Raw genomic sequence first — 23,744 nt, 5'->3', positions numbered from 1 at the left:
TCACCTAGAGATTGCAGCACACACCCCTGAAAAATATGGTCATTTTACTGAAACTCTTTTGGGGCCCTCAAAATCAGTGGGACCCTATATTCACTTTAAGTTTCACTTTATGGGAAATATTTGATGGCAACACTAGGCAGAACTTTTCTGTATAAATCGGAAGTGCCAGAACGTGATTTGGAAGCCGAATCGCGGAGCATCTCCCTTTTAAAATGATGGCTTACCCAGCCCCTTTAAAGCAGAGGAGCACAGATCCATAACTGTTCTTCCTCTTATCATTGCCATTGCCATACTCCTGCCAACCCCCGAGGATTAAATGCACACTGGCAGGGCATCTCCCAGCTGCCCCTGTGCCTTATGCTGGAATGCACACGGTATCTGTGCATGCGTGCCAGCCATGTGCGTTAGCATGGTTGCTGACCAACTAAATGGCCAGGGTGTGTGACCATGTGTGCCAGTGTCGGTAACAGGGCAGCTGGGAGACTCCCCAATGTCACATGGTTAATTCTGGGGGGAGCACCAGAAGTATGGTGATTCTGGTGATCAGAGGAGGAGCAGGTATGGACCTGTTCTCCTCTGCTTTAAAGGGGCTGGGGAAGCCCTCATTTTTAAAGGGAGATGCCCCACGATTCAGCTTCTGGATTACATTTCTGCACATCCCTAATCAGAAGTCATCCTCTTCAAATTACAGTAGCTGCTCTAATACATAAAGGCCTGTAACCAAGTAGAGAGCGCCAGTTGCACTAGTCCTTAACATCTTATCTTTGCCTCTGACCTCAATCAGGCCACAATTTTCATTAGAAAGATCCACACGATTGGCTGCAACCATCTTGTTGCAGACCTTGACACATTAGAGTAGTGGTGTGGAATGAATCCATGGGAAAGCAGCTCCCACTGTGCTATGGAAACATTTTAAGCATTCCTGTACTTCAGCCTGTAAAGTCCTTCATTCCAGTCCTTGTAAATTAAAAGATCAAGCTGATAATGTTGTTAGTTTACACCTTGGACAATGGAGACCTGATAGAAGGGAATTAAGACCACTGTTCTCTCTTTCTTTTTCAGTTTTGTTATAGCCAACCCAACCTACGAGTTCGAGCTTGTGCCGACAGACTGGATCTTCTGTTTGATGCAGTTTGACCACAATGCTGGCCAGTCCCGGGCTAGTCTATCCCACTCGTCCCATTCCTCCTACACTTCTAGCAAGAAAAGTTCATCGGTTCATTCGATCCCAGCAACCGCAAACCGACAGAATCGCTCTAAGACCAGGGACTCCCGGGAAAAACAGAAGTATGTGCAGGAAGATAGACTTTGATACGTGTACCCACTCTCACCATGTATGAAGCTGTATACACCACCCATTCCTTCCCAATTGGTGTGTCCAATAGTAGCTTTCCCTGTTCTTCCCTGCTTCCCCCATGGAGTTTCCATTTTTATACACACATTTTGCATATGTATAACAGTGTGCATGTAATTGTCATTTTTATTTCAATACCATAAAACCCTTAAGCACAACAGCAACAAAGCAGACGGACCAAAAGTTATTTATGACACAGAGCAGGTGGGAAAGAGCTAAGAGCAGATGCGAATAACTCCCTACCGTAACTTCTCTGTGTATCAGAGGTCAAAGCATGTGTAGCGTGAACATTAACTGGTGATGTCAGTTGCAGAAAAAACATTATTTAATGCAAGGATGGTGGTGTAAAATGGACACATGTAAACATTCACACACACAAAATCAGGGGTTCAATCTCCCTACTGCCCCCAAGTTTGTTTTCTAAATATTAGGTAAATGTACTACAGAATGTTTTTCAGATTCTTGGGCATAAGTCTTGCACCTTTTTTATAATTTTCCAGCATGTCCTTTTTATACCAAAGCAATATCAAGGATACTCCTGCACACAGAAATCTTTTTAAAGTATAAATATGCATATTTTCCTTGTAGCATGCCTTTTCCACTTTAATGCTAAAATATTGGAAATGGTCAGGCATGACATTCTAGAAACACTAATGGTTTAACCATTTCTGAAGGTTCTAATTGCAGTTAAATTCTGTCTATTTATACTGCCACATAAATAACTATATTTTCTCTCACTTTTGACATTTGGGATGAAAAGCCATGTGTATTATAAATATTGAATGCAATTCATTAGAATCTTTCTTCTTGAGATTTTTACATCTGTTAAAAGGTGAGTTAATCACCTTATGTACAGAATATATGTGATACGATCCTTCCACACATGGCAAAGGATCGTCTTCAAAATGTACAGAAAATTGCAAGCATTTTTCTGTATTTAAGTATCTGTACTCTGGGGATTCTTTCTTCCCTCTCTAATAGCTTTATATCCTGCTATTCCCAGAAGGAACTTGCATGTGAGGTCACATTTTAGCTAGGGGTTTATCAAAAAGTACACTGCAGTATCGCTCCTTACATAACACCTGCTGAACTTAATGGAAATGTACCCAATGACTTGAGATGGTTTAACCCAAGGCACAGATGAATGAGTAGTGCTAACGAGGGATGTGCAGAATGTTTCGTGGTCGGAACATTCCGACTTGAAACAAACAGTCTCAAGTGTTCCAAGGTCGGAACAGAACGCCTTTCAAATGAAGGGCATGTTCTGAGCTTGGAACAGAATGGCCTGTTTTGAGTTGGAACATTCTAAGTGTTCTGAGCAGCATTTGAGAATCCAAAATGGCACTCGGAACATTCCAAATCAGAACGGGGTTGTTCCATTGGAACAACTGGCTCAACCAGTTGTTCCAATGGAACATTCCACAGATTTAGCATTCCATTCCAAGCTTGAAACAGAATGCTAAATCTGTTTTGTCAGCATTCCTAAGGACTAACTTCTCAGATGTGGAACTGCCTTGGAATGATTATCTTCATTTTCCAGACTGATGATATCTGGCGCACAATTTGTTTCTGGATTAAAACTAAAGGCATACTTCAAACTTACTCTCAATTGTCTACATAATCTTTTTTCCAGTCAGTTCCCAGAACAATTGCCATACTTAATAACTATATGATAGCCCAGTTAATGTAGTCTGCCAGCATCCTGCCCTCCCTTTTGTCCAGTCAGTCATGCCTTAGAGTTGGGTTTTTGCATTTGGGGCACTGCTGATGTCCATAGATTCCCTTCACCCATCAGCTACTACAACTGATGGGTGTGGGGAATCCATGAAGCAACATTAGCACAGGGCTTGTCAGGGAAATTCCAGCACAACCTTCATCTTTTCCTTGGGATGATCTCACTGCCCGTATATTGGGGAGAGGGAAATCCCAATATGACCATATATGTGAATATACAAAGCTGCTTTATACTGCTGCTTTATTAGGCCAATGATCCATCTCGCCCTGTGTTGCCTACTCTGGCAATGACTCTCCAGGGTCTTTGGCAGAGGTCATTCCTATCACCTGATCCCTTTAGGTGGAGATACCAGAGACTAAAGCTGGGATCTTCTGCATGCAAAGTATATGCTCTACCTCTGAGTGTATTGATCCCCATAGGATCAATACTGATTATGGCCTCCCCTCTCCAACAGACATAGAGAAGCAGATGCAAGCAACATGGCAGCTTAATTTTTCAAGGTGCCTTTCATAATACATTAATGTGCCCCAGAACACAGTTTGGAAATCATGCCACTAAAGCACAGACAGGATCTCTCAGCTGACATTGTTCAACCCTCTGCCTAGCTCAGTGACTTAATACCCAGCTCTTAAACTCATATACTCTTATTTACTTTCAGATACGTATGCTTAGTAATGCAGTTCAGCAAGATGCTGGCCAAGCTAACAACACTGTAGAGAATTAAACATAGGTCAGAACTATAGTGTCAGGACTGGAGACCCATGGAAAATGTGGAGTTTCCAACATATCAGGGTCACATCTTGATTCCTTGCACGTTATTTATCCATTGCAGATGGCTAGTTAGTTCCTCAAAACTATGCCACACCTTACTCTCACCTGCCCCTGTCCTATTCCCTTTCTTTTATAAATAGCTAGCTGGTTGCCTGGCATGTATTAGCTCTATGTTTTTTAAAGTATATTGGGCATGGAGGGGGTTGCTAAATAGAGATTTCATATCAAAGGAGGTGGTTCTTATGGTCAGTGCTGCATTTCCTTCCTCCCCACCCCCACCCCAACCAACTCCCTTGCCCCTGAAAGCATGATAATTATAGAAGCTTGCTGTGTGGATTGACAATGAAGCCAAGCACTTTTACTGACAACCTCTGGTTTGGTACAATGTGGGCTACACAAAGCATCATCTTACTAAGGATGGTGATTTGGCGTTCCCAACTATATATACGGAAGGGTGGATGTAGCTGGTATCACTGCAAGCACTTCAAACTAATTTTACTCCTCTCCATCAACCACCCACCCTTGGCACCAACTCCAAAACAATTCTACTATACTATCCTCTCCTCCTGTAGCTCTTGATCATGAAGATAAATTTATGCACTTTGCAAAAGAAGGTCCTGATGTTTGCCATCAGGCATTTTCTAACTCACACCAAGGATGTGCCAGTTAAAGTGCTCAACGGGATGTGTGACAGTTTAAAAGCCTTGTAAAACTTACATAGCTTACTTCTCTTTCTAAAGTGCAACAAGGATGAATAGAATGGGCCAAGGTATGACAATTGATGGTTCTGCATGAGCTAGAAAACTGCTGTGGGGTTTCCTTCTATAACTTTGTCCTCGTGAAAACTTGTGACACATTAAAAACCAAGTTACCAAACTTTATTCAGTTTGTTTTACTTTAATTTTGGATTTGTCGTAATTTCCTTATTTTTGCTTTATTTCTAAATCCAGAGTAAACTAGCTATTGCTGCTGCTGCTGCTCAGTTTTCATTTGTGGTTTATTTTGTTTTAAACTCCTTTCATCTGCTTGCATTTCCAACTGCACGTGTCTTCCTACTAAACACCTAGCTGCTCTATTAGTAAAATTGTTTGACTATGGTGGCCACGTTGTCTGGTCCACTGTATCCCACTACTCTTGCCCAGTATATGTTCACCACCATTGATCTTTCTCTTTATAAAGGTGAGATTCACTTGACTTTGCTATCAATTTATTTAGAGATTATGGGGAGGAAATCCCCCACTTGCTGCTTTGCCACCTGACCTGCTTTTCTGTTAATGCTACATCTGGCTTACCTCACTCTGAGGAAGGGATGTTCATATGAAAGCAGTTATCACATGAATTTAATAGCAATGCCTGGAGGGAAAATGCCGTAACTGCATATTCAAAATGGAGACAACCTTCGCTAATTTGTTGGCAATTTAAAAAGCCAGAAAATGTCCTTCCTTAAGTAAAATTCTGAGTAAAAGCCATGCCTAAGTTAGGCCTCTGTGGGCCCAATCCAGCAAATGCTGTAGTTATAGGCCCTTCTGTTTCTTTCAAGGAGACTTGGCAAAGTAACTCTGCACATCTACTAGGAAGATTAAATACAGCTACATTGCTTGCTGGATTGTGCCCACTACCACCACCTACCTTTACACTGCTTTCAATATACAAGTAGATTCATTTAGTAGAAATCGTGTGCATGGGGTTGTTTGTCTGTCAGTCTGTCTGTCTGTCTGTCCATTCATTTGGAAAATCTTGTCTTTGAATAAACATCCATGTGTTTATAAAATGTTTAAACATGTAAGGTTCTGCAAACCAGTGTGAAACCTATGTGAAGAAAATACCAAATGTGCTTATTGTCTCCTCCCACCCCTTCCATCACCTATTATTTGAAATGATGATATATCCCACATACACCGTAAATGCATTTGACCTATAATCCCATGTACTCTGATTTAACAGGTTTGCAAGCCACAAGTCTACAGATGCCAAAGAGTATTAAGACATTTCAGTAACCCTTAGCATTTATATAGCACTTTCTCATTTTCAAAATGCTTCACATATATTATCTCACTGATTCTAAGGTAGGTCAGTATTATTATCCCCAGATAGCACAAAGAGGACTTAAGCCAAGAGAACACGAGTTTGCCTTACTGAATTCATGGCTGATGTGAGAGTTGAATCCCAAACACAGCCCGACAGATCCAAGTAGAAAAAAGGACATAAAGAATGAATATGTAAATGTAAACTATACTGGAAATTATGAAGACATATAAACATGGTAATATTGATGGATCATGTGAGGCAAAAAATGCTAATGAAATACGGAATACATGAAACAAAGAATTCTTTGTTGTTCAGTGTATTCCATGTTTTGTTAGGATCTTTTCCTCGCCTGATCCATCAATATTACCATGTTTATATGACTCCATAATTTTCAATATAGTTTACATTTACATATTCATTCTTTATGTCCTTTTTTCCAATTCTATTATTGGATCTGCCATGTTGTGTTTTGGATTCTTAGTTTCAGATCCTTTTACGCTATTTGTGTAGTGATGTGAGATTTGAACAGGGGGCTTCTTGGATCTGAGGTCAGTCTCTTAGCCACAATGCCATACAAGTTCTCAGATTTAGACACCAGAAAGAGCTACATTGTTGCAACACGATGGATCTCTTACGTTGCATGAACAAAGTTACCCCCTAAAGGTTTAGCACTGTCCCTAGTGTTCTACACATGCGTGTGCATCGCATAGGAAGACCTGTGCAGTTTATAGCTCCGCTCCCTTTGTCAGCATAACTATTTATGCCCAGGAGGGAGAGAGAATTTACAAGGACTTACTAGAATTCTGAACTGTAATAACCCTCCCCTCCCCCACCCCGCCTTGCCACCCACTCCCTCCAGTTTCCTACATTGATCTAACTGGCTAAATCAGCATCCCGCAATGTTGTTGGACTACAACTCCCATCATCCCCAGCCACTATGACCTTTGGCCCAAGTTGCGAACCCTAGCCACAAAACATCTCTGCAGATAAAAACACACTAGGAGCAGTCAAAGGAATTCAGATATAACGAGAGCAGTTTCGCTTCCCTGAAAATTGATTACTAGCCTACTATGTATCTATAAAATACTCCCTGCCAAACAAAGGAGTATGGGGTGATAGAACTTATAATACTTGTCAGGGAGAGAAAAACTGGAAGTAAGATAATGTGGAGTAAATTGATTTTAAATATACTGCCCTCGTTACTTCTGGCTTTTAAAAAAGCTTCTTCAGTAGTTATTTAGAGGCTCTCATGCACATTCTGGATGCTTGTTGTCTTCTGTAGATTCCTGTCCTTGGGGGTTTCAACTAGGGATGTTCGAACCAGCTCACCCTCAAACTAGTTTGACATTGGGCTGGTCTGGCTCAAAGTTGAGCTGTTCAGGGCTTCCACAGTTTAAAAATAAATAAATTAAAATTTAACTTTTTTTACTCCAGCAGCCTTGAGGATGCTGCCATGGCCGCGGGCGGGGTGTGTGTGTCCCAGGCCATTTTGGGCCATTCTGGCCCCTTCTGAAATGGCGGCAGCCATTTTGGTGGCCACCAAGCATGCACCCTGTCATCTGTGTGGCCGAGTAATGACCCAGCCATGCAAATGGCCAGGGAGCATGTGTGGCAGCAACCAAAATTGCCACCGTCATTTCAGAAAGGGCTGAAATGGCCTGGGAGAGATTGGGGGAGGAGGGGGAACCGCCGGATACCCCCTGCACCTGCCAGCAGCAGCCCCTGAGGGCCTCGGAGGTGGTAGGTCTGCCAGCGAAACATCCCTGGCACCCCCAAACTGGCTCGAATTCGAGCTGAGCCAGGCCCTGCATTCAGGATGCAATAACTGAATTTGCTCATTCAGTTCAAGCCCAGTCCGGACTCAAACCAAACTGGGGAAAGTGGTTTTGTGCACATCCCTGGCTTCATCACTCTGGCCACATACTGAGTACAGTTCTCATGCTATTTTTACAGTGCCATCTTTCTTTGCAAATCTAGTAGTCAAGGAAAGACTGATTCATAAGAGCTGATTAGTGGTTGGCACTGTGAAAATAGCACAAGGCCATGCTCAGCATGTGGGCAGTAGGGATGTGCACGGAACTGGTGGGGGCCGATTCGATGGCAGGGGGGAGGCTTTAAGGGTGGGGGTGGGTGCACTTACCCCCACCCCCACCCCCACCATGTTTCCCGCACCGGTGTGCGGGTCCTTAAAAGCCCATCAGGATGGCAACATACTTCCCTGCCGCCACGTGCCAACATTTACTGGATGTACCTGAAAGTAGGAACTGTCTGGGACTGTGTGCATTGCTCATGTGCCTCCGCTCTTAAAGCCAGCCCCCCCCGGCTGTCGAACCTTCAAGCCGGCCAGGGTTCAAACCAGTTCAGAGGCCCATAAAAGGGCCTCCAAACCAGTTCGTGCACATCCCTAGTAGGCAGAGCTTGAAAACATGCTACAAGGGAGCATGTGAATCTACCGAAGACAACAAAACTATCTGGATGGTGCCCATAGTCCAACTGCAGAAGCTTTAAAAAGTCCCCAATAAACTCTCATCTGGAAAAGTCCTTTGACTGTACTCATGGCAGACTGTAGTTTGTTTTTAAAAGGTTTCTCTCCCTTTTGTAACAAATACACAGAGGCTGTTCTCATGCACAGCCTAACCTGGGCTAGGGATGCCCAGCCCAAGTTAGGCTACATATAAGAACTGCTGGGATCGGGCCAATCCTGGTAGGGCAGCACCACCTAGCCCTGCTATTTACTCCGGCTGTGAGCTGAGGTTAAGGGAGCGAGTGCTTCCTTACCCCCAGCTACCTGCACATGTGCAAGGACGGGCTGGTTTCAGCCCAGCTGCACACTAAGACAGGCATCCAGAGCACCCATCTCTTGGGAGAATCCACCAATGCAGAGTGCATGTCACATGCTGCATTGTGGGCTTCATTGAGGCTGTGGCAACGAGTCCTGGCCTCAGATCAATCTGCCCTGCTTCGCAGTGTATGGAGCAGGACAGATCATGGAGCGTGGAGCATGCTCAGACCAATACAACAATTGTCTGCTTTGGGGAGGCAAGGTTTGGGAAGCCTTCCCCCTACCTGCCCGCCCACTAAGTAGGTTGTGTGAATGGCCCCACAGCCAGTGGCTTATGTATACACAATACATTCTAGGCATGTGCCCGAAACTTTTCGGAAGCCATTGTAAAGGCCTCCGAAACATTGTGGCACTGGGGCAGTATTCAGCGTTTTGGCACGGCATTTTGGCACGGCGTGCGCCCATTATGTGTGCGCGTGCACGGCAGACGGATGCACGCACGACAGGCGCTAGCAACTTCCAGCCACTTCTGGCAGATGGGGGGAACGGGGCAGCAGGAAGGAACAGGGGCGCCCCGAGGGGCTTAAAGTTTACAGAGCGCCAGCGGGGGGAATGCGGTGGGGTGGTGGATGAGTACACCCTTCCCCGCCCTTAAAGTACTACCCCCGCCGGTGCCAAAGACCATTCGTGCACATCCCTAATACATTCCTCTTCCTTCACCCAGCCATAAATTCGTTTGTTGGGGGAAGGGGGACTAAAGCCCATACTGCTCATTACATAAATTGCATTTTTGAATTGCATGTTTAAGAACAGCTACATCTCTTTCCTTACAAAGAGCAGCTGTGGGAGGCCCAAAGACCAGTGGCATAGTGGGAGGGAGAGTTTAACCCTGCCTTCCAAGCAGCTATATTGTTGCAAAATACTGTTAACAGCATGCTGATGAAACAGAACAATTGTCCCAAGAGTAAAAAGGTAAAGTGTGCCGTCGAGTCGGTGTCAACTCCTGACGACCACGGAGCTTTGGTTTTCTTTTGGTAGAATACAAATGGGATTTACTATTGCCTCCTCCCGCAGTATGAAATGATGCCTTTCAGCATCTTCCTATATCTCTGCTGCCAGATATAGGAGTTTCCCATATTCTGGGAAACATACCAGCAGGGATTTGAACTGGCAACCTCATGCTTGCTAGGCAAGTCATTTCCCTGCTACACCCAAGAGTACATCTAGCCTAAGTTAAGTACAGCTGAACAGGAATGTTTTAACCTCACTCATTGATATCAAGGGGACTAAAAATGTCTTACCTTTGCCTGGATTGTGTCCTAGGCTCTTAGAAAGTTGCACAGCACTTGTCAAGCCCGAAGATTAGAGTTAGCAAATCCAGGCCACCTAGGATGATCAGATAAAAATTAGATAATGCTTATAATCCTTATTTTAAAAATATTTATTATACCTCTCTCTTTACATGGGGATTACAGTGGTCTCCCATCCAGATTATTAGGTCTGGACCTGCTTGCTTTTTGCAATGCAGCAATATTGGGTATGTCCAGAGCACCCACTGTGGCCCAGGACACATGTAGCATGTGTGTTCCAGGGATTTTTGCAACTAGAGTTTTGGCATGTAGAGTTAAGAAAGGCTGCACCAACTAAAATGCTGCCTTCTAAACAACTCTTAGAAGTACAAGAGACCTGGCCTCCCCTGGCTAAAGCACTAAATTCAGCACTATTGCCCCAGCTCATGCATCAGGCATTTTAGCTCAGGGAAATGTGCACACAACATTTATTTGCATTGCCTCCTGTTGGATGAGAATGAAACATCATTTCCTTTTCTTCAGGCACTCTCAGACTTTGAATATTTTGCCCCAAGTTCTCCCTTGTGTAAATCAAAGTTTGAAAAGCTGCGTGTCTGACAAATAATGCTAAAAGAGACAGAGATAAAAAGTGCACATACTTTACTTCTCTCGAAATCATTTTAAAGACAATGTATTTGAAAAACTTAGTTTGAAATTGTTTATGTGATCTTGTAAGGCTTTTAAAACATGAGAACCATCACATTTTAACACCTCTCTGAAAGGTTAGCTTAATCGTAGATCATACAAAATTGGTTTCCACAAATGCATAATGGTTCATGTGTCACACTTGAACTAAATGGTTTTTAAATGGAGCTGAAATTATTTTGATGTGTACACATTTCCCAGAATTTTTCCTTACAACCTTTCTGGAACCAGCCCATCGGAAGCCTTTCCCTTAGAGCCTCATTAACAATTCAGATGTTCTGATGACTTTAAAAGATCTATGGATATATATGTAAAACCCAGCTTGACAAAAAAGATAAATGAATATCGAAAGAAGCTGTAGGAGTCTGGCAAGCTGTAGATCATCTTAGAACAGATTGTAACTTTATCATTTTGTCAGGAAGAATAATTTAAGGCACTTAATCAGTTAGCTTCGCTGTGTGGGATTTAACATTATAAATTCCTATCGGCCAATCTGTTCAAATCAGAGCAAACTTAATTAGAGAGTGAAGAACCTGGTTCAGTATGATGCATGCTTCCTTGAGGAGGAAAGCACACACTTTTTGGATGCACACACACACACACACACACACACACACATATATATATATATATATATATATATATATATATATATATAACTAAAAATAACCTGCAAGGCATATATACACTGTGTGTGTGTGTGTGTGTGTGTGTGTGTGTGTGTGTGTATATATATATATATATATATATACACACATATATATACACACACAGTGTATATATGCCTTGCAGGTTATTTTTAGTTCATAATTTGTTAACAAAAGAGCTTCCAAAAGAAAACTAAGCTGTCACATAATAAGCTGCATGAGGAGTAAAACTTCCATTTGTTACACAAATTTAAATTGGAGAGCTAAGAAAAAAGAACATACATACTTCCTCTAGAAGCCAGGCCCAATTCCAAAGCAACATCAGAATCCATAGTGGGGTTCCGGAGTGATTTCTGTGGATAGAGCGAACATAAGACATTATATTTTACTGGCCACCTCAGCAATTTGTTCATAAACAGTTTTTGAAAACTCTCCAGAGAAAGGCAATGGGATTTCCTCAGCAAACAAGCAGTGTGAATTCCTTTATTTCTGGCAAAATTATTTTCTGTGCCAGCAATTATGGTTATGTAGGGCTTCAGAATGGAGGGAAGGGGATTAGTAAAGCACCTCACTGCTACTGCTGCTTCTACTCACATAGTGTTTGCGATTTCTCGCTCCCTCCCTCCACCTAGGAGGCTTCCACAGATGCCTCCTCAACCACATTACCTGTCTCTTTCGAAAGGTTGTGCCAATCAATGGTTCTGTACATTCCCTCATTTCCAAGTCTCACAAGATCTGTAGAGCTCACAAGAATGCGGCCGAACCCTATTCCTCTGGACACAGTGTCACACAGCCTTATGAGAGCAGAGTGAGAGCTCTGTCCTCTCAAGTAGTCTAAAAACTAGGTGTAGGCAAGGCTTGCCACCTCTCCCCACAAAAGCCCCTCTCCTTACCAGGAATATGTCCCTGAGGGCTGCGCAGCATATCATATCAGTCAGTAAACTGGCTGTTTCACAACTGCAGCACAGTTGACAGTATGGCTGGCCACCCTTATTTAAAGCTTTTCCATCAGGTGTGCTATACAAGAAGGTACTTAAGGGGAAGTCCTCTACCTATTTTGAATATCAGTGCTGAGGGAGAACCATATTACTACTAAAATATGAAAATAGCCACTAACATTTTCACTAATAGTGATATTAGTAGATTCTAGTCCTGTTCAGATGTTCTATGGATGCACAGAATGGCATCGCATTTTAAAGGTCTGAAAGAGCTCCGGTTAGAAAAGGGTTCTTGATCATGTGAGACGGCACAGCATGAACAGGGCCTTTTTCAGACTTTATAATGAATGCATGGAGGTTGAGTGTATATTCCTGCTCCCCTCCCTTCATGCATTCAAATAACAACCTCTGAAGAGGGCTTTTGTGAACTATCTGCACTCTGCATGTTATTATACTAAAACTAAAGAAGACTGTCCTCGACACTGGGAGAGACAGCTAGTTCATATGTGCTGAGGCCAAATCTGGTTGCCCGGCAACCGTTGCATACAGGGTCTCTTCCCATGTTCTGTTTTTAAGACATTAATCTTAAGGCTTGTGTAAATGGCAGTTTAAGAGAGTTGCATAAATATCTGTTTCATGACCAAGCACACAGCTGGTGGACTGGCTTGTGGAATTTTGTGGAAGATGGGCAGAACACATATAGCTAGATGACAATTGCCAGTAACAGGGGAAAGACCATAAAATGGATTCACCATGCAGTTCCAAGCTGGAGCCGAGACAGAGGTCCTACACAATAACTGGTGCTACCATGCTCTCAGGTCTGCCCACAAATCATGGGGGATGTTGATTCTGGGTCCATCTGGCTTTTAGGGTACTTAGGGGGCACTTCTTGCCCCACTGAAATCATGAAGCAATAATTAGGGTAGGGATGAGCAACTTAACAACCACTGTGTCCCTTTTTCACTCTCTGAATTTTTGTATTAGTTCCTTGAGAAAACTCAGGTTTCGTTTTCACAATTTTAGAAAAATGCTTGAATAGTTTATTGAGGGCAGAGGAGGGAATTCAAATGTATTCTTAAGTGCTCAACAAACTACCCACTCCTGAATTTGGGATTAGTGAGATCCTCTGCAATTTGAGAGGATAAACTACAGCCTAGTGCTAGGAAACTGTAGAAGCAGAAAGCAACTACTATGTGATAAATACAAGCAAGATAGGATAGTCATCGTCCAGAGTGAATTACTGAAAACTGAAGGCCAGATTCTTTGGACTAGAGCTGAAATGAATATTGGCATATTTCCTATTTTGCCAGAAATTTATTTTTTAAAGTTTCCCATTTGAATTTTAAATACACATTTGAATGTGTGCTATTTATTTCAGAATTCAAAATGTGAGTGCATATGTATGTTATTCAGAAGTTCCACTATGTTCAGTGGGACTTACTCCCTAGGAAGCGCTTTGAGGATTAAAGGCTTTTCACATCTCTTCATTGTTTTGAGTTTGGCAAGCATCAAATTACAGAACCTCATAAACTGTCAGCTGTCAGATGCTAAAATTCATTACATGTTTGCTATCAAACACTGTCAGCTATCAATACCATTGCATGTCAGCTATCAAATACTGTCATAGCATGTCATCTACAAAATGACACTGCATGTTAGTTATCTAATACCTTTACATAATAAATGTTATTATGTGTCAGTTATCAAATACTGACTGTCAAATATCAAATATTCATACTGGATTTCAACTGTGAAATACCAAGTACTGAAATAAAATATTACCAGCTGCCAAATTCGGATAATCAAATATTCAGAGAATATTGTGCATTGATATTCACAATGGAGATCAATTTCTCCTCCTCATCAGAAGAAATAATCTCCTCATAGTGGCTGATGACATCCTGACAAAGCACTCACTGGCCCAAGGTAGTCCACTGCATCGGGGACTGGTGTTCCAGACTACTGCACAACAGTGGCATGCCACATGGATTTGAGTGGAATGATTGTGCAGGAATACCAGAGCACTCTTGCGCAATTCCACTTTTTAGTGAAATGACACTAGCTTCTCACCGTTGCACAACTTCTCTCATTCCACAAGTCCTTTATTAGGATGTTAGCTAATGAGAAGAATTTAGCAGTGCAAATTCATTTCAGCTCTCATCTGAACCAGGTAATACCTTCCTAAAATGCTGTCACTAATCACGTCACGAATCACATTGAAGTAGAGAGCAGCACTTCTGCTAACTTACTGTTAAAGGGTCTGGTCACCTTCCACAAATAAGTCTATCATCTGCCAGTTCCTTTTAACCCCTTGCCTTCAAACCTGCATACTTTTCATCCTCTCTTCTAATCTGTGTTTTCAGGTTTATTAAATCTACAGCACTTTGCTGCTAGCCATTATTCAAAGTCACTTTCTATTGATTGCTCCCCACCAACCCCGATGCACTTTTCTGAACTGCTTTTGGCATGGCACTAATTAAACTTTTCATTTTCCTCCTCCCTTGTCCTGTCTCTCTACCCATTTTGCTCTTTAGCAGAAAAGAAATGGTTTACAGATGAGCCGGATAATGCCTATCCCAGAAACATTCAAATCAAGCCCATGAGTACACACATGGCCAATCAGATCAATCAGTATAAATCTACAAGCAGCTTGATACCACCAATCAGAGAAGTTGAAGATGAATGTTGACTCACAGAAGGCCAGAACTATTTTTTTTTAAAAAAAGCCTGACAGACTTCATGAATGGTGATGTGACATTTATTCCTCTTTCATGCCGAACCACTGGTGGAAAAGGTTAAAGAAAGGCAAGTGTTTGCCAGAAAGTAAATTAGACAGATCTTTGTTTGTCTGCCTTTAATATTTGATTCCATGTATTTTGGAAACTATTTCATTTATTTTAAAAAAACATAATCAAAGCAGTAATGTATAGCCTCTAGCATTTTAAATTATTTTTATTTATTAGAAAGAAAATATATTTTTTCTTTTATTTCATTGTCAAGTATTTTCCCTGAACAATACAGCTGCAAATGTGGCCAGACTCCAGGAAAAAAAAATTATATACTCCTGCTCCTTCTTTCCATGTCTTTGAGGAGAATGATGGTCACAACTCAAAGGAAAATTGTAATTTAGAGGGACAAATAATGTATTTTAAAAGGTCCACTTTGTATTTTAGTAAATCAAAGAAGAAGAACACAAAAAAAGAAAGAAAGAAAGAGAGAAGAGTCTACTATACTAGAATGTTTCTTTCCTGGAAGAAGTGTATTTTGTTTAGCATTGACACCAGCTCTTAATAAACTGAAGCATATTTATTTTGAAAAAAGTGGGAAAGTCATATTTTTGTAGTATTAACATTCTTTTCAAATTATCTATCTGTTTATCACCATAGTTACTACAGATGTTCATACACAGTATCTTCCTCCCAGGTGAATATAGGATTCAATATAACATGAATGGATAATAGTGGCAATAAGGTAGCAAGCAACCATGAGCATAAAATAAAAAATACAACATGTAAGTGAGATGGTCATGGTACCTTACAGAAGACTGCAGATGTGAGGCTGCTTTTCTTCTATGTTCCATGTTGACTCATATCAGCATATTGCAATGGAAAATGGTCAACCATGAATACTTCAAGTTTCAGAGGGCTTTGATCCAGGCCTGTAGCACATGCAAAAAGATAAGTAATCAGATCATGATATTTTAAACTATGATCTATGTTTAGCTGAAAAAAAGCTGCAGTTGGGCCTGAATCACTCTCCCATAATGCATCCTGAAAGGTGACGAAACTAATTTCTGTACTGGAACTTGCCAATGGCCTTTTGTAAAGGCCAAATCCAGCCCCTCAATCAATACATCCAGACATTAGGTGAGCTCTAACTGTGATGCAAATACTGTGGTTCAGGCACTGCTTATGCCATGCTACAGCCAACTAATTTCCGTCTTCCTTTTTTACATGTTAGAAATCAACTTTTAATTTCCAAGCTTTGGGGACTCTGCCCATAAAGGTAACACTAAAGCAAGCATAAATATAGTAACAAAGAATAATGAATGTATTTAATATAACATACAATAGGCCTTTGGAAAAGCTGTCAACAGCTCAGTCAGCGTTTTTTTCACAAAATGGCCGACAAGCTTCCTAGCCATCAGACAAAATTATGGTGTTTCATATCTGTGCTGCAGTATATAGTCACCCTGGCATTTGAGGCTCTAAATAATTTAGCACTTTTTCTGATTTAAATTATCAAGCGCTGATCTAGATCATGCTAGGGCAGATGATCTCCTGCAAAGAAAGGGGACGACAATAGGCTGACAGAAAAAATGACATCACGTCCCACTAAAGCTAATTTCAAGCTTTGTAATTGTGCAAAGTTGTAAAAATGCCGAGATTAAACATTCTGTGATACTGTTATCATTAGAGTAATATCAGTGAATCAAATGAGTACTGAGCAGATAAAGGTGTCCACTATATAACCCAATATTTTAAGCTAAAACTATCTCAGCTTTAATGTTTGTCTACTGGCTGAAGTACAAATATATTCATACTCACACCTAATAGGCTTAATTCCGGAGTGACTTCTTGGACTGTGACTACTTTGTCATTATGTTTTGTAGAATTAGCTATTCAAAAGCGGGGGGAATAAGTATTGTGAATATATGGGAAATTGGATTGTCTATCCAAAGTATTTATTTTACCACTTTCCTAAAAATGAGCAAACAGTTTTATTTACCCATATCACAATACCCAAAACAAAAAGGTGGGCTCTAGCTTTGGGAGACATTACCACTTGAAACCTATGGGCAGCCTGCAATTTGTATTCAGGATTTTGCATTCATTAATTTTAAAGTGGGAAAGTCACATTCCCACTTTATTTCTTCAAAGGGCACAATCCACCAAGAATGTCTGTGATGGTCCAGCTGTTATTCCTGATGGTTGCACAAAAGCACAGGGATTGTGCCTCAGTCCGTGCTCCTTTTTCATTCATGAACTGCAAGTCAAGATGCAAAAGTACAATTGGCTTCAATGTCAAGAAATTTCATTCAATTTCAGTCAAAATGTACTAAATCTTTAGCCTGTTTGCTTTGAGAGCAGAACATTGAAAATTATTAGATTAACCTGTGTTTATTTTTTTTTTAAGTTTAATCATTCAATTTTTTAGAAAGGCCACATTGTATAAAGCAGAAACGTTTGTAACAGAAAAGGTGGACCATTGCACTTAAATTGTACACACACTTGCAACAGTAGTACACTTGCAACTCAGCAGTGTACATCTGTTATTCTGCAAAGTACTGGCCAAAATATCAATCCATATGTATTAATATGATTAATGGAAATATTTGTATCCATGCAAAGAGGACTGCAAATTGGAATTCTAACGGAAGCTTTCTTATTTCCTTCTTTTGACTGCCAAGAGCACTGAATAAATTAATATGCTAGGACAGGACTATGTATATTCTAATACTTTGTGGGTTGAAGTGGGGGAAAGGGCAAAATGTTCTACTGGGTGCAAGATACAGATTTCTGCTGCTGCTGCTTTAAAAAATAAAGCAGCTCGTATTGCGGTGAAGGAATCTTGAAAGTGTGTGGGCAATGCCTGCTGAAATCTCACCCACTGGAGAGGTAGGCTGAAATAGATTTTCAGATGTTGGGGGAGAGGCTTCAGTGCTCTGCACAGCTCCCTGCTCCACCACCCATGACCAGCAAAAACAAAACAAAATACTATTCAAGACAAATATTGCAAATTCAACTATTCACATTAAGATATTCTATAGGAAAGGGGTCCTCCATTTGCATACTGCATTAAAAATCAGAGAGTTCAACTTTTTATGGTGTAGAATTTGGATTGCCTGAACACAGATTCTTAATTTTTTTAGTCCCCGCGGCCCTGGAAGCCCATTCAGTCAACAACCCATATCAATCTCTGTGGCCATGGCTGCACTTATTCCGGTTCCATGGCCATAGGAATTGCTGGCAGCCATATCCATGGTGGTCCATGCACATTACGTTGTCCATGTGAATATGAGGCATTTGGGCTTCTCATATGAGGAAGACAATTTCATGTGTGAACCACATGAGTTCAGACAAGGTCTCCAAGTAATATTGTTTTTGGAAAGTGTATGAGAACAAGTTTAATCTCTGTAATTACAAGAGTAGAACATGTTGAAATTAAACACAGATAAGATAAGGTGGGATAAGGACAAATTCACATGAGGGGGATATCCACCAGAAGGTGACTTCTCTGCACTTACCTAATGGTGGGGAATTATATGGCAACAGACTTCATGAATAGATTCCTCATGCTCTGAGCTGTCCTTACAGCTCCTTCCCCTTTTTTATCCCTGTGGTGCAGATGAATGTAATTGAGCCCATCCATGAGAGTGGGTTCTTCAGGGATCTAATGGCCTTGAAGAATGCATAACTCTTTAATCAATTTGACTAGAAATAACACAGGAGAAAGGAAAGTCTACACACAACCACCTTTTAATCAGTTGAAAAGCCAGAAATTTAGGGCCTGTTCCCCCCCCCCCATCATTCTGAAGAAATAAAAGGGGGGAAAGTGCCAAGCTTAACATCAGGATTGTTGTAATATTACAAGTATATATGTGGAAATATTAATACAAGGAAAAAATATTCAGGACTTCAATGAATGTGATGATTTAAAAAATGACTTGCATGTTCATAAAACATTAACCCTCCCCAAAACCATTTATTCCAATACAAAACATTCCAAAACCACTCCAACAGGAGAGCAAATTGTATGGCTAGAATGAGACATAATGAAATGCAGGTGAATTGTCCAGTCAAATATCATCACTTGCCACCTATACTTTGACCACAGTCAAATATTGTCAAACATTCAAAGCTCAAGTACACCCTTCTGCAAGTAGGAGTCTCACTTTATTTGTTGCCTCACGGTGTCATCCAATACCATATGAACACAAGAACTTACTAGATCGGGCCAAGTCCATCTACTCTAGCATCCTGTTTCCAACAGTGGCCAAAAAGATGCTTCTAGGAAGCTCACAAGCAGGACATAAAGGCAACAACTGTTTGCCCCCTAGCAACTAGTATTCTGAGGTATACTGTCTCTGAACCTGGAGGTTCCATATAGCTATCTTGGCTAATAGCCATTGCAAGATCTACCTTCCAAGAACTTGTCTAATCTCCTTTTAAAGCCAGCTGGAGCAATGGGCATCATCACATCTTGTGGCAGCAAATTTCATTAATTATATATGGTGGGAAGTCACACTGGTTTAACCTAGTCTGTATCTACCAGTCCATTTCATTGGATGATGCCAAGTTTTCATGTTATGAGGAAGGAAAATGCATCTCCATACACCTTCCACATATCATGCTTGGTTTTATAAACCTCTAAAATGTCCCGCATTATTCATCTGTTTTTATCAAAACTAAAAAGTCGAACACTTTAGCCTTATATGGAAGATTCTCCAACCATGTGACCATTTTGGTTGCACTGTTTGGCACCTTTTCCAGATCTACAGTAGATAATGTCAAGACAAAGGTCACTTGCTCCTCAGTGCTGTAAGGGTCTGCATTACACATGCACACACACATAGGTCAGAAATGCCCAGGAGTCAGGACTTTCCACTGACTCTACTGCAATTTCTGTAGTGAGGAGGAGCCTTCACTTTATCTGTGGTGACGTCATGTTCAGCTTTTGGAAGATGGAACTACTTAGACTTTTTTTTAATCAAACAGTCCTTTTGTAATTAGCATAATTCTGTTCTTTATTACTGGAATAATCAACACATACTTCAGCAGAAATTGATTATTATTTGGCAATATTTGACTGGTCAAATGACAACCCTAGGCATATTTAATCAATTTGCTATTGGCCCCTTGCTCCTTAAAAGAATCAAAGCAACTAGACTGCTGATTGAAAGGTGACCCACCATAGTGCCAACTTTGATACTGTCTTAACCAAAGCCCTGTACAGACATCTGAAGTGTGCATAAATGAACACAGAGGAGGAAATTAAGCTTCTGCCTGCTGCCCTGCCCACATCTTCCATACTTTCCATACACTCATGATCTATACTGTACAAAAATGAAGAGTACCAACTGGGCATACACAGCCTACAGATCTCATCTGCTGTGCCCCAAGGACCACAAATACATGGAGTCCTGCAATCATGATACCAAATTCTACCCCCTTCCACAAGTTCATCTATACACACTTGGAACATCTGCACAGAGTGAAGGAGTTAAAGGCTACTTTATGGAGAGGTTAGAGGTAAAAAATCAGGGAACGGTAAAACCAAGTCTAAATACGTTTTTTCTGTGCTTTGAGTTTTGTGGAAATGGAAAAAATGTACCAATTTTGAAATGTCACACATACAAAAATATCAAAAGTTATTTGAACAGATGCGAATGTTCAATCAAAATTCCAATTCTTGTGACAAACAATGAAGCTTTATGAATGAAAGTTCACAAAACTTGAGTTTCCTTCTTGCATTGCTAACTCTTGAAATTCAGAATTCTGTCTGAAACACCAATTGCTTGGCAGAATTTAAGATACAAGCTCTTAATTGCCTTAAACAAGATATGATGATGACAACTACCGCATGGCTTTAATTAATACAAGATAAGCCATTCAACAGTTGCAAACACATGATAGCTAAAATGGAACCTCCATATTCAGAGGTAGTACACCTCTTATAACTAGATGCTGGGGCAAAACCCAACATGGGATGGCTATTTTCATTATGTCCTGCTTGTGAGTTTCCCAGGTGAATTGGCTTGGCCACTGTTGGAGAGACAGAGTGCTGAATTAAATGGACTATTGGTCTGATCTAGCAAAGCAATTCTCAAGTTCTTAAGTGCACACTGTGCAATTAACTTTCTATACTTTTTTGTACTGTGACATTCACAATTGTGATTCTGAATTAAAACTGGTTTTTTAAAAATCCCGTCATTTTAACGCTAGGCTCTAAGCACTAGTAAGAATCACTGGGGAAGAAACTGTTATGCTCTCCTCTTCTAGGATATATCAAAGATTTATCCACAGTAGACCTAGATGAAATAGCCACAATGATGAGGAATGAAGTAGCCACAGCAATTTGTTTTGAGAAACTTACAGGAGCACTACAAGAAAGAAGGGAAGTTTTGTCAGTCTGCCTCCCCCACCCATCCTTGCCTACTTTGCCAAATCCATACCAGTTACTTATGCATTTCGCCCCATCCTTAAGGCTCAAGCTCAGGGTAGAGAACAAAGCAAGCAGCAGCACGCAAGGGTGAAAGGTATTCCCTCAAGCACACTATATAGCAGTGATGCAGACGGCAATTACAGAAAGCTTTCACTATATCTTTAAGGAAATTTTGAAAACAGTATTAATCAGGTTTGGAAGCCCTTGAGAGGCAAACATAATAGATAAACTTGAGGGCTTTATTTGCAGAAACAGTGCTTAAATACTTTGCAATAATAAGCTGCAGAAATTGCCACATGACAAGAGCAATAATTTACAAGTGGGTTAATCAGCCATGCTTTCAGAACTCAGCACTCATGACACTGTCCATTATCCACATTGTTCACTGCTAAAACGGTCATGCCTCTTTATATGGTCTTCAGAGACAACCGTAGCATCTGTTTAAGGGCTCCATTTTGTGACATGCAGCTGCCAGGGTCACCAGCCATCCCATATTCTAAAGGATCATCCCCTACTCCAGAATATCATAATCCCAAAGACAACACAGATGCACATCCATGTTAACCCGCATGCACACATACACAGTCAGCAAGGCTAGATGAGCAGAGATCCAGTCGTGCACACAGGGCTCTGTTTCCATGCACTGATCTCCCTGGATTTAAAAAAACAACACCTGGGTTGCCCTTTCTTCTATGTCATACTTCCACAGATTTCAAACTATCGCCCTTATTTCAGAGACTTTAGGTCAAAAGTGTCCCTTGGAAATCTGATCTGGCAACCCTACATGCCCAGTAAAGCACTCTTAGGCCAACTTAGTTGCATGAACTTTGAGAGGTCTCCTTCACTCATTCACTGATAAGTCCGTACTGAAGTGCCTCACTGGAGCAAGCATAAGCATTAGACCCTGGCAGCAATGCATTCTCTATGCACTGATCATCCAAACATGCTTCCAGTGGGTTTGTGTGTGTGTGTGTGTGTGTGTGTGTGTGTGTGTGTGTGTATATATATATATATATATATATATATATATATATATATATATATATATATATATAGTTTTTTGACAGCTATTGTTACATATTTCATTTCCCATAAACTCATTTCCATTCCAATTACTTTCTGATCTAGAGGCTTCCTAACCAGTTGGAGAAAACTGCATATACACCTAATTTAAAAATACAATTTAAAAAGAGGTACAAAAAGAAAATGCTAGATTAGAAAAATCATTCAAATGTTCAAAAAGTTAAATTAGTAGACATGACAAGAGTTGATATGCAATTCTGGGCATTTATATTCTCTTTCTGGATCATGCCCAGGGCAAACAGGTCTAAAACCTGCAAATGTAAAAATGTGTGCCATGATAGCCCTACAAATAAGATTTAGAAGTCCTGTGAACTGTCAAAAGTGGCCTATCTAATCTCCCCATCCGTCTCCCACCCAACGGTGAAGCAAATAAAGGATCGTGACTTACAGAAGCATCTGTCTTAGCCAGCTGTTTCTCCCAAAAGGTACAACTAAAAGAGTCTGGGGAATTAACTCAAAGTTCATCAAGAAAAAGGAGTGTGGCTTCATCATTTTTGTTTTCTTTTGTTGGCTAAGGATTGGAGGGAGAGCGAGAGCGAGAGCGCAAATGCTGGTGCTCAGAAATGATCTACCTGACTTTGTCATATGTAATATCCAGTGAAAAATATATTGTCCTGTAAAAAGGGTTTGTACATAACTTGTACATGGTTTCATTTTGTATTTTTCTCAGATTAAAAATTTATGTATTTGTGTTCTAAAAACCAAGGTGCGATATCTGTGTGGATTCTTTCTCTCTCCCTGTTATGTGATCCTTGTAAAAGAGTGTTCAGAGACCCTCTCCTCAAGCAAAGTAAAGGGGAGTAGGAGGCTTCTGTGCATATACCCTTAGCTGGATGGGGAACTGCAGAGACAAACCAGTGCTGGGCAGGCGATTCTCCCAACACAATCTATCCACTGAGGCTGGATGCACATCAACCTGTAAAAGAAACTACAGTTATCTCCATTTGGGGAAGTGGAAGTAGGGGATACGCACAACGGCATCTTTTTCTACAAGGCTGCCTGCATGTAGCCCTCACTGCTGCACGTGACATGATTGGGTTGGGGCCCCCAATCCAGCCCTGTTTAACCAGATGATTAATGCCATCTCAGACAACTACAGTTCTATCAACAGGATAATGTTTTGGGGCTTTGAGAGATCAAAGTGCTTCACAGATATTAATTCAGTAATCTGTACAACAAGCTTGTAAGGCAGCCCAGTAGTACTGTAATGACGGAACCAGTGTATTATGTATTATTTATTTTTCTAT

General features: G+C 41.0%; 1 protein-coding gene and 1 long non-coding RNA gene across 16 annotated transcripts in view; one reads left to right on the top strand and one right to left on the bottom strand.

Annotated features, from left to right (window-relative positions):
* The window catches only part of LOC128348853 (uncharacterized), a 37,148-nt gene extending 18,517 nt beyond the window's left edge, over positions 1 to 18,631 (bottom strand). The window contains exons 1-5 of one of the 2 annotated variants that reach the window (XR_008318385.1): positions 18,497 to 18,631; positions 15,783 to 17,235; positions 11,598 to 11,664; positions 9,972 to 10,056; positions 5,490 to 5,669 (exon numbers count right to left, since the gene is read on the bottom strand). This is a non-coding gene — a long non-coding RNA (uncharacterized LOC128348853). Of the gene's footprint in view, positions 1 to 5,489; positions 5,670 to 9,971; positions 10,057 to 11,597; positions 11,665 to 15,782; positions 17,236 to 18,496 lie in introns of those variants that run through there. The other variant, XR_008318386.1, reaches the window with a different exon arrangement.
* Positions 1 to 23,202, top strand: part of KCNMA1 (potassium calcium-activated channel subfamily M alpha 1) — an 829,029-nt gene extending 805,827 nt beyond the window's left edge. For 7 of the 14 annotated variants that reach the window (XM_053304540.1, XM_053304539.1, XM_053304531.1 and 4 more), the window contains 3 exons: positions 1,063 to 1,287; positions 4,601 to 4,629; positions 14,787 to 23,202. In XM_053304540.1, coding sequence (XP_053160515.1) covers positions 1,063 to 1,287; positions 4,601 to 4,629; positions 14,787 to 14,938 — 406 coding nt within the window. In that variant the 3' untranslated portion in view covers positions 14,939 to 23,202. Of the gene's footprint in view, positions 1 to 1,062; positions 1,288 to 4,600; positions 4,630 to 14,783 lie in introns of all 14 variants that reach the window. The other 7 variants (XM_053304530.1, XM_053304525.1, XM_053304528.1 and 4 more) reach the window with 3 other exon arrangements.
* Positions 23,203 to 23,744: the final 542 nt, after the last annotated feature.

The sequence above is a fragment of the Hemicordylus capensis genome, chromosome 3 (assembly GCF_027244095.1).
Source record: "Hemicordylus capensis ecotype Gifberg chromosome 3, rHemCap1.1.pri, whole genome shotgun sequence".
Classification (NCBI taxonomy): domain Eukaryota; kingdom Metazoa; phylum Chordata; class Lepidosauria; order Squamata; family Cordylidae; genus Hemicordylus; species Hemicordylus capensis.
The sequence above is the reverse complement of the archived record's forward strand: the minus strand, read 5'-3'. Positions and strand labels throughout refer to the sequence as shown.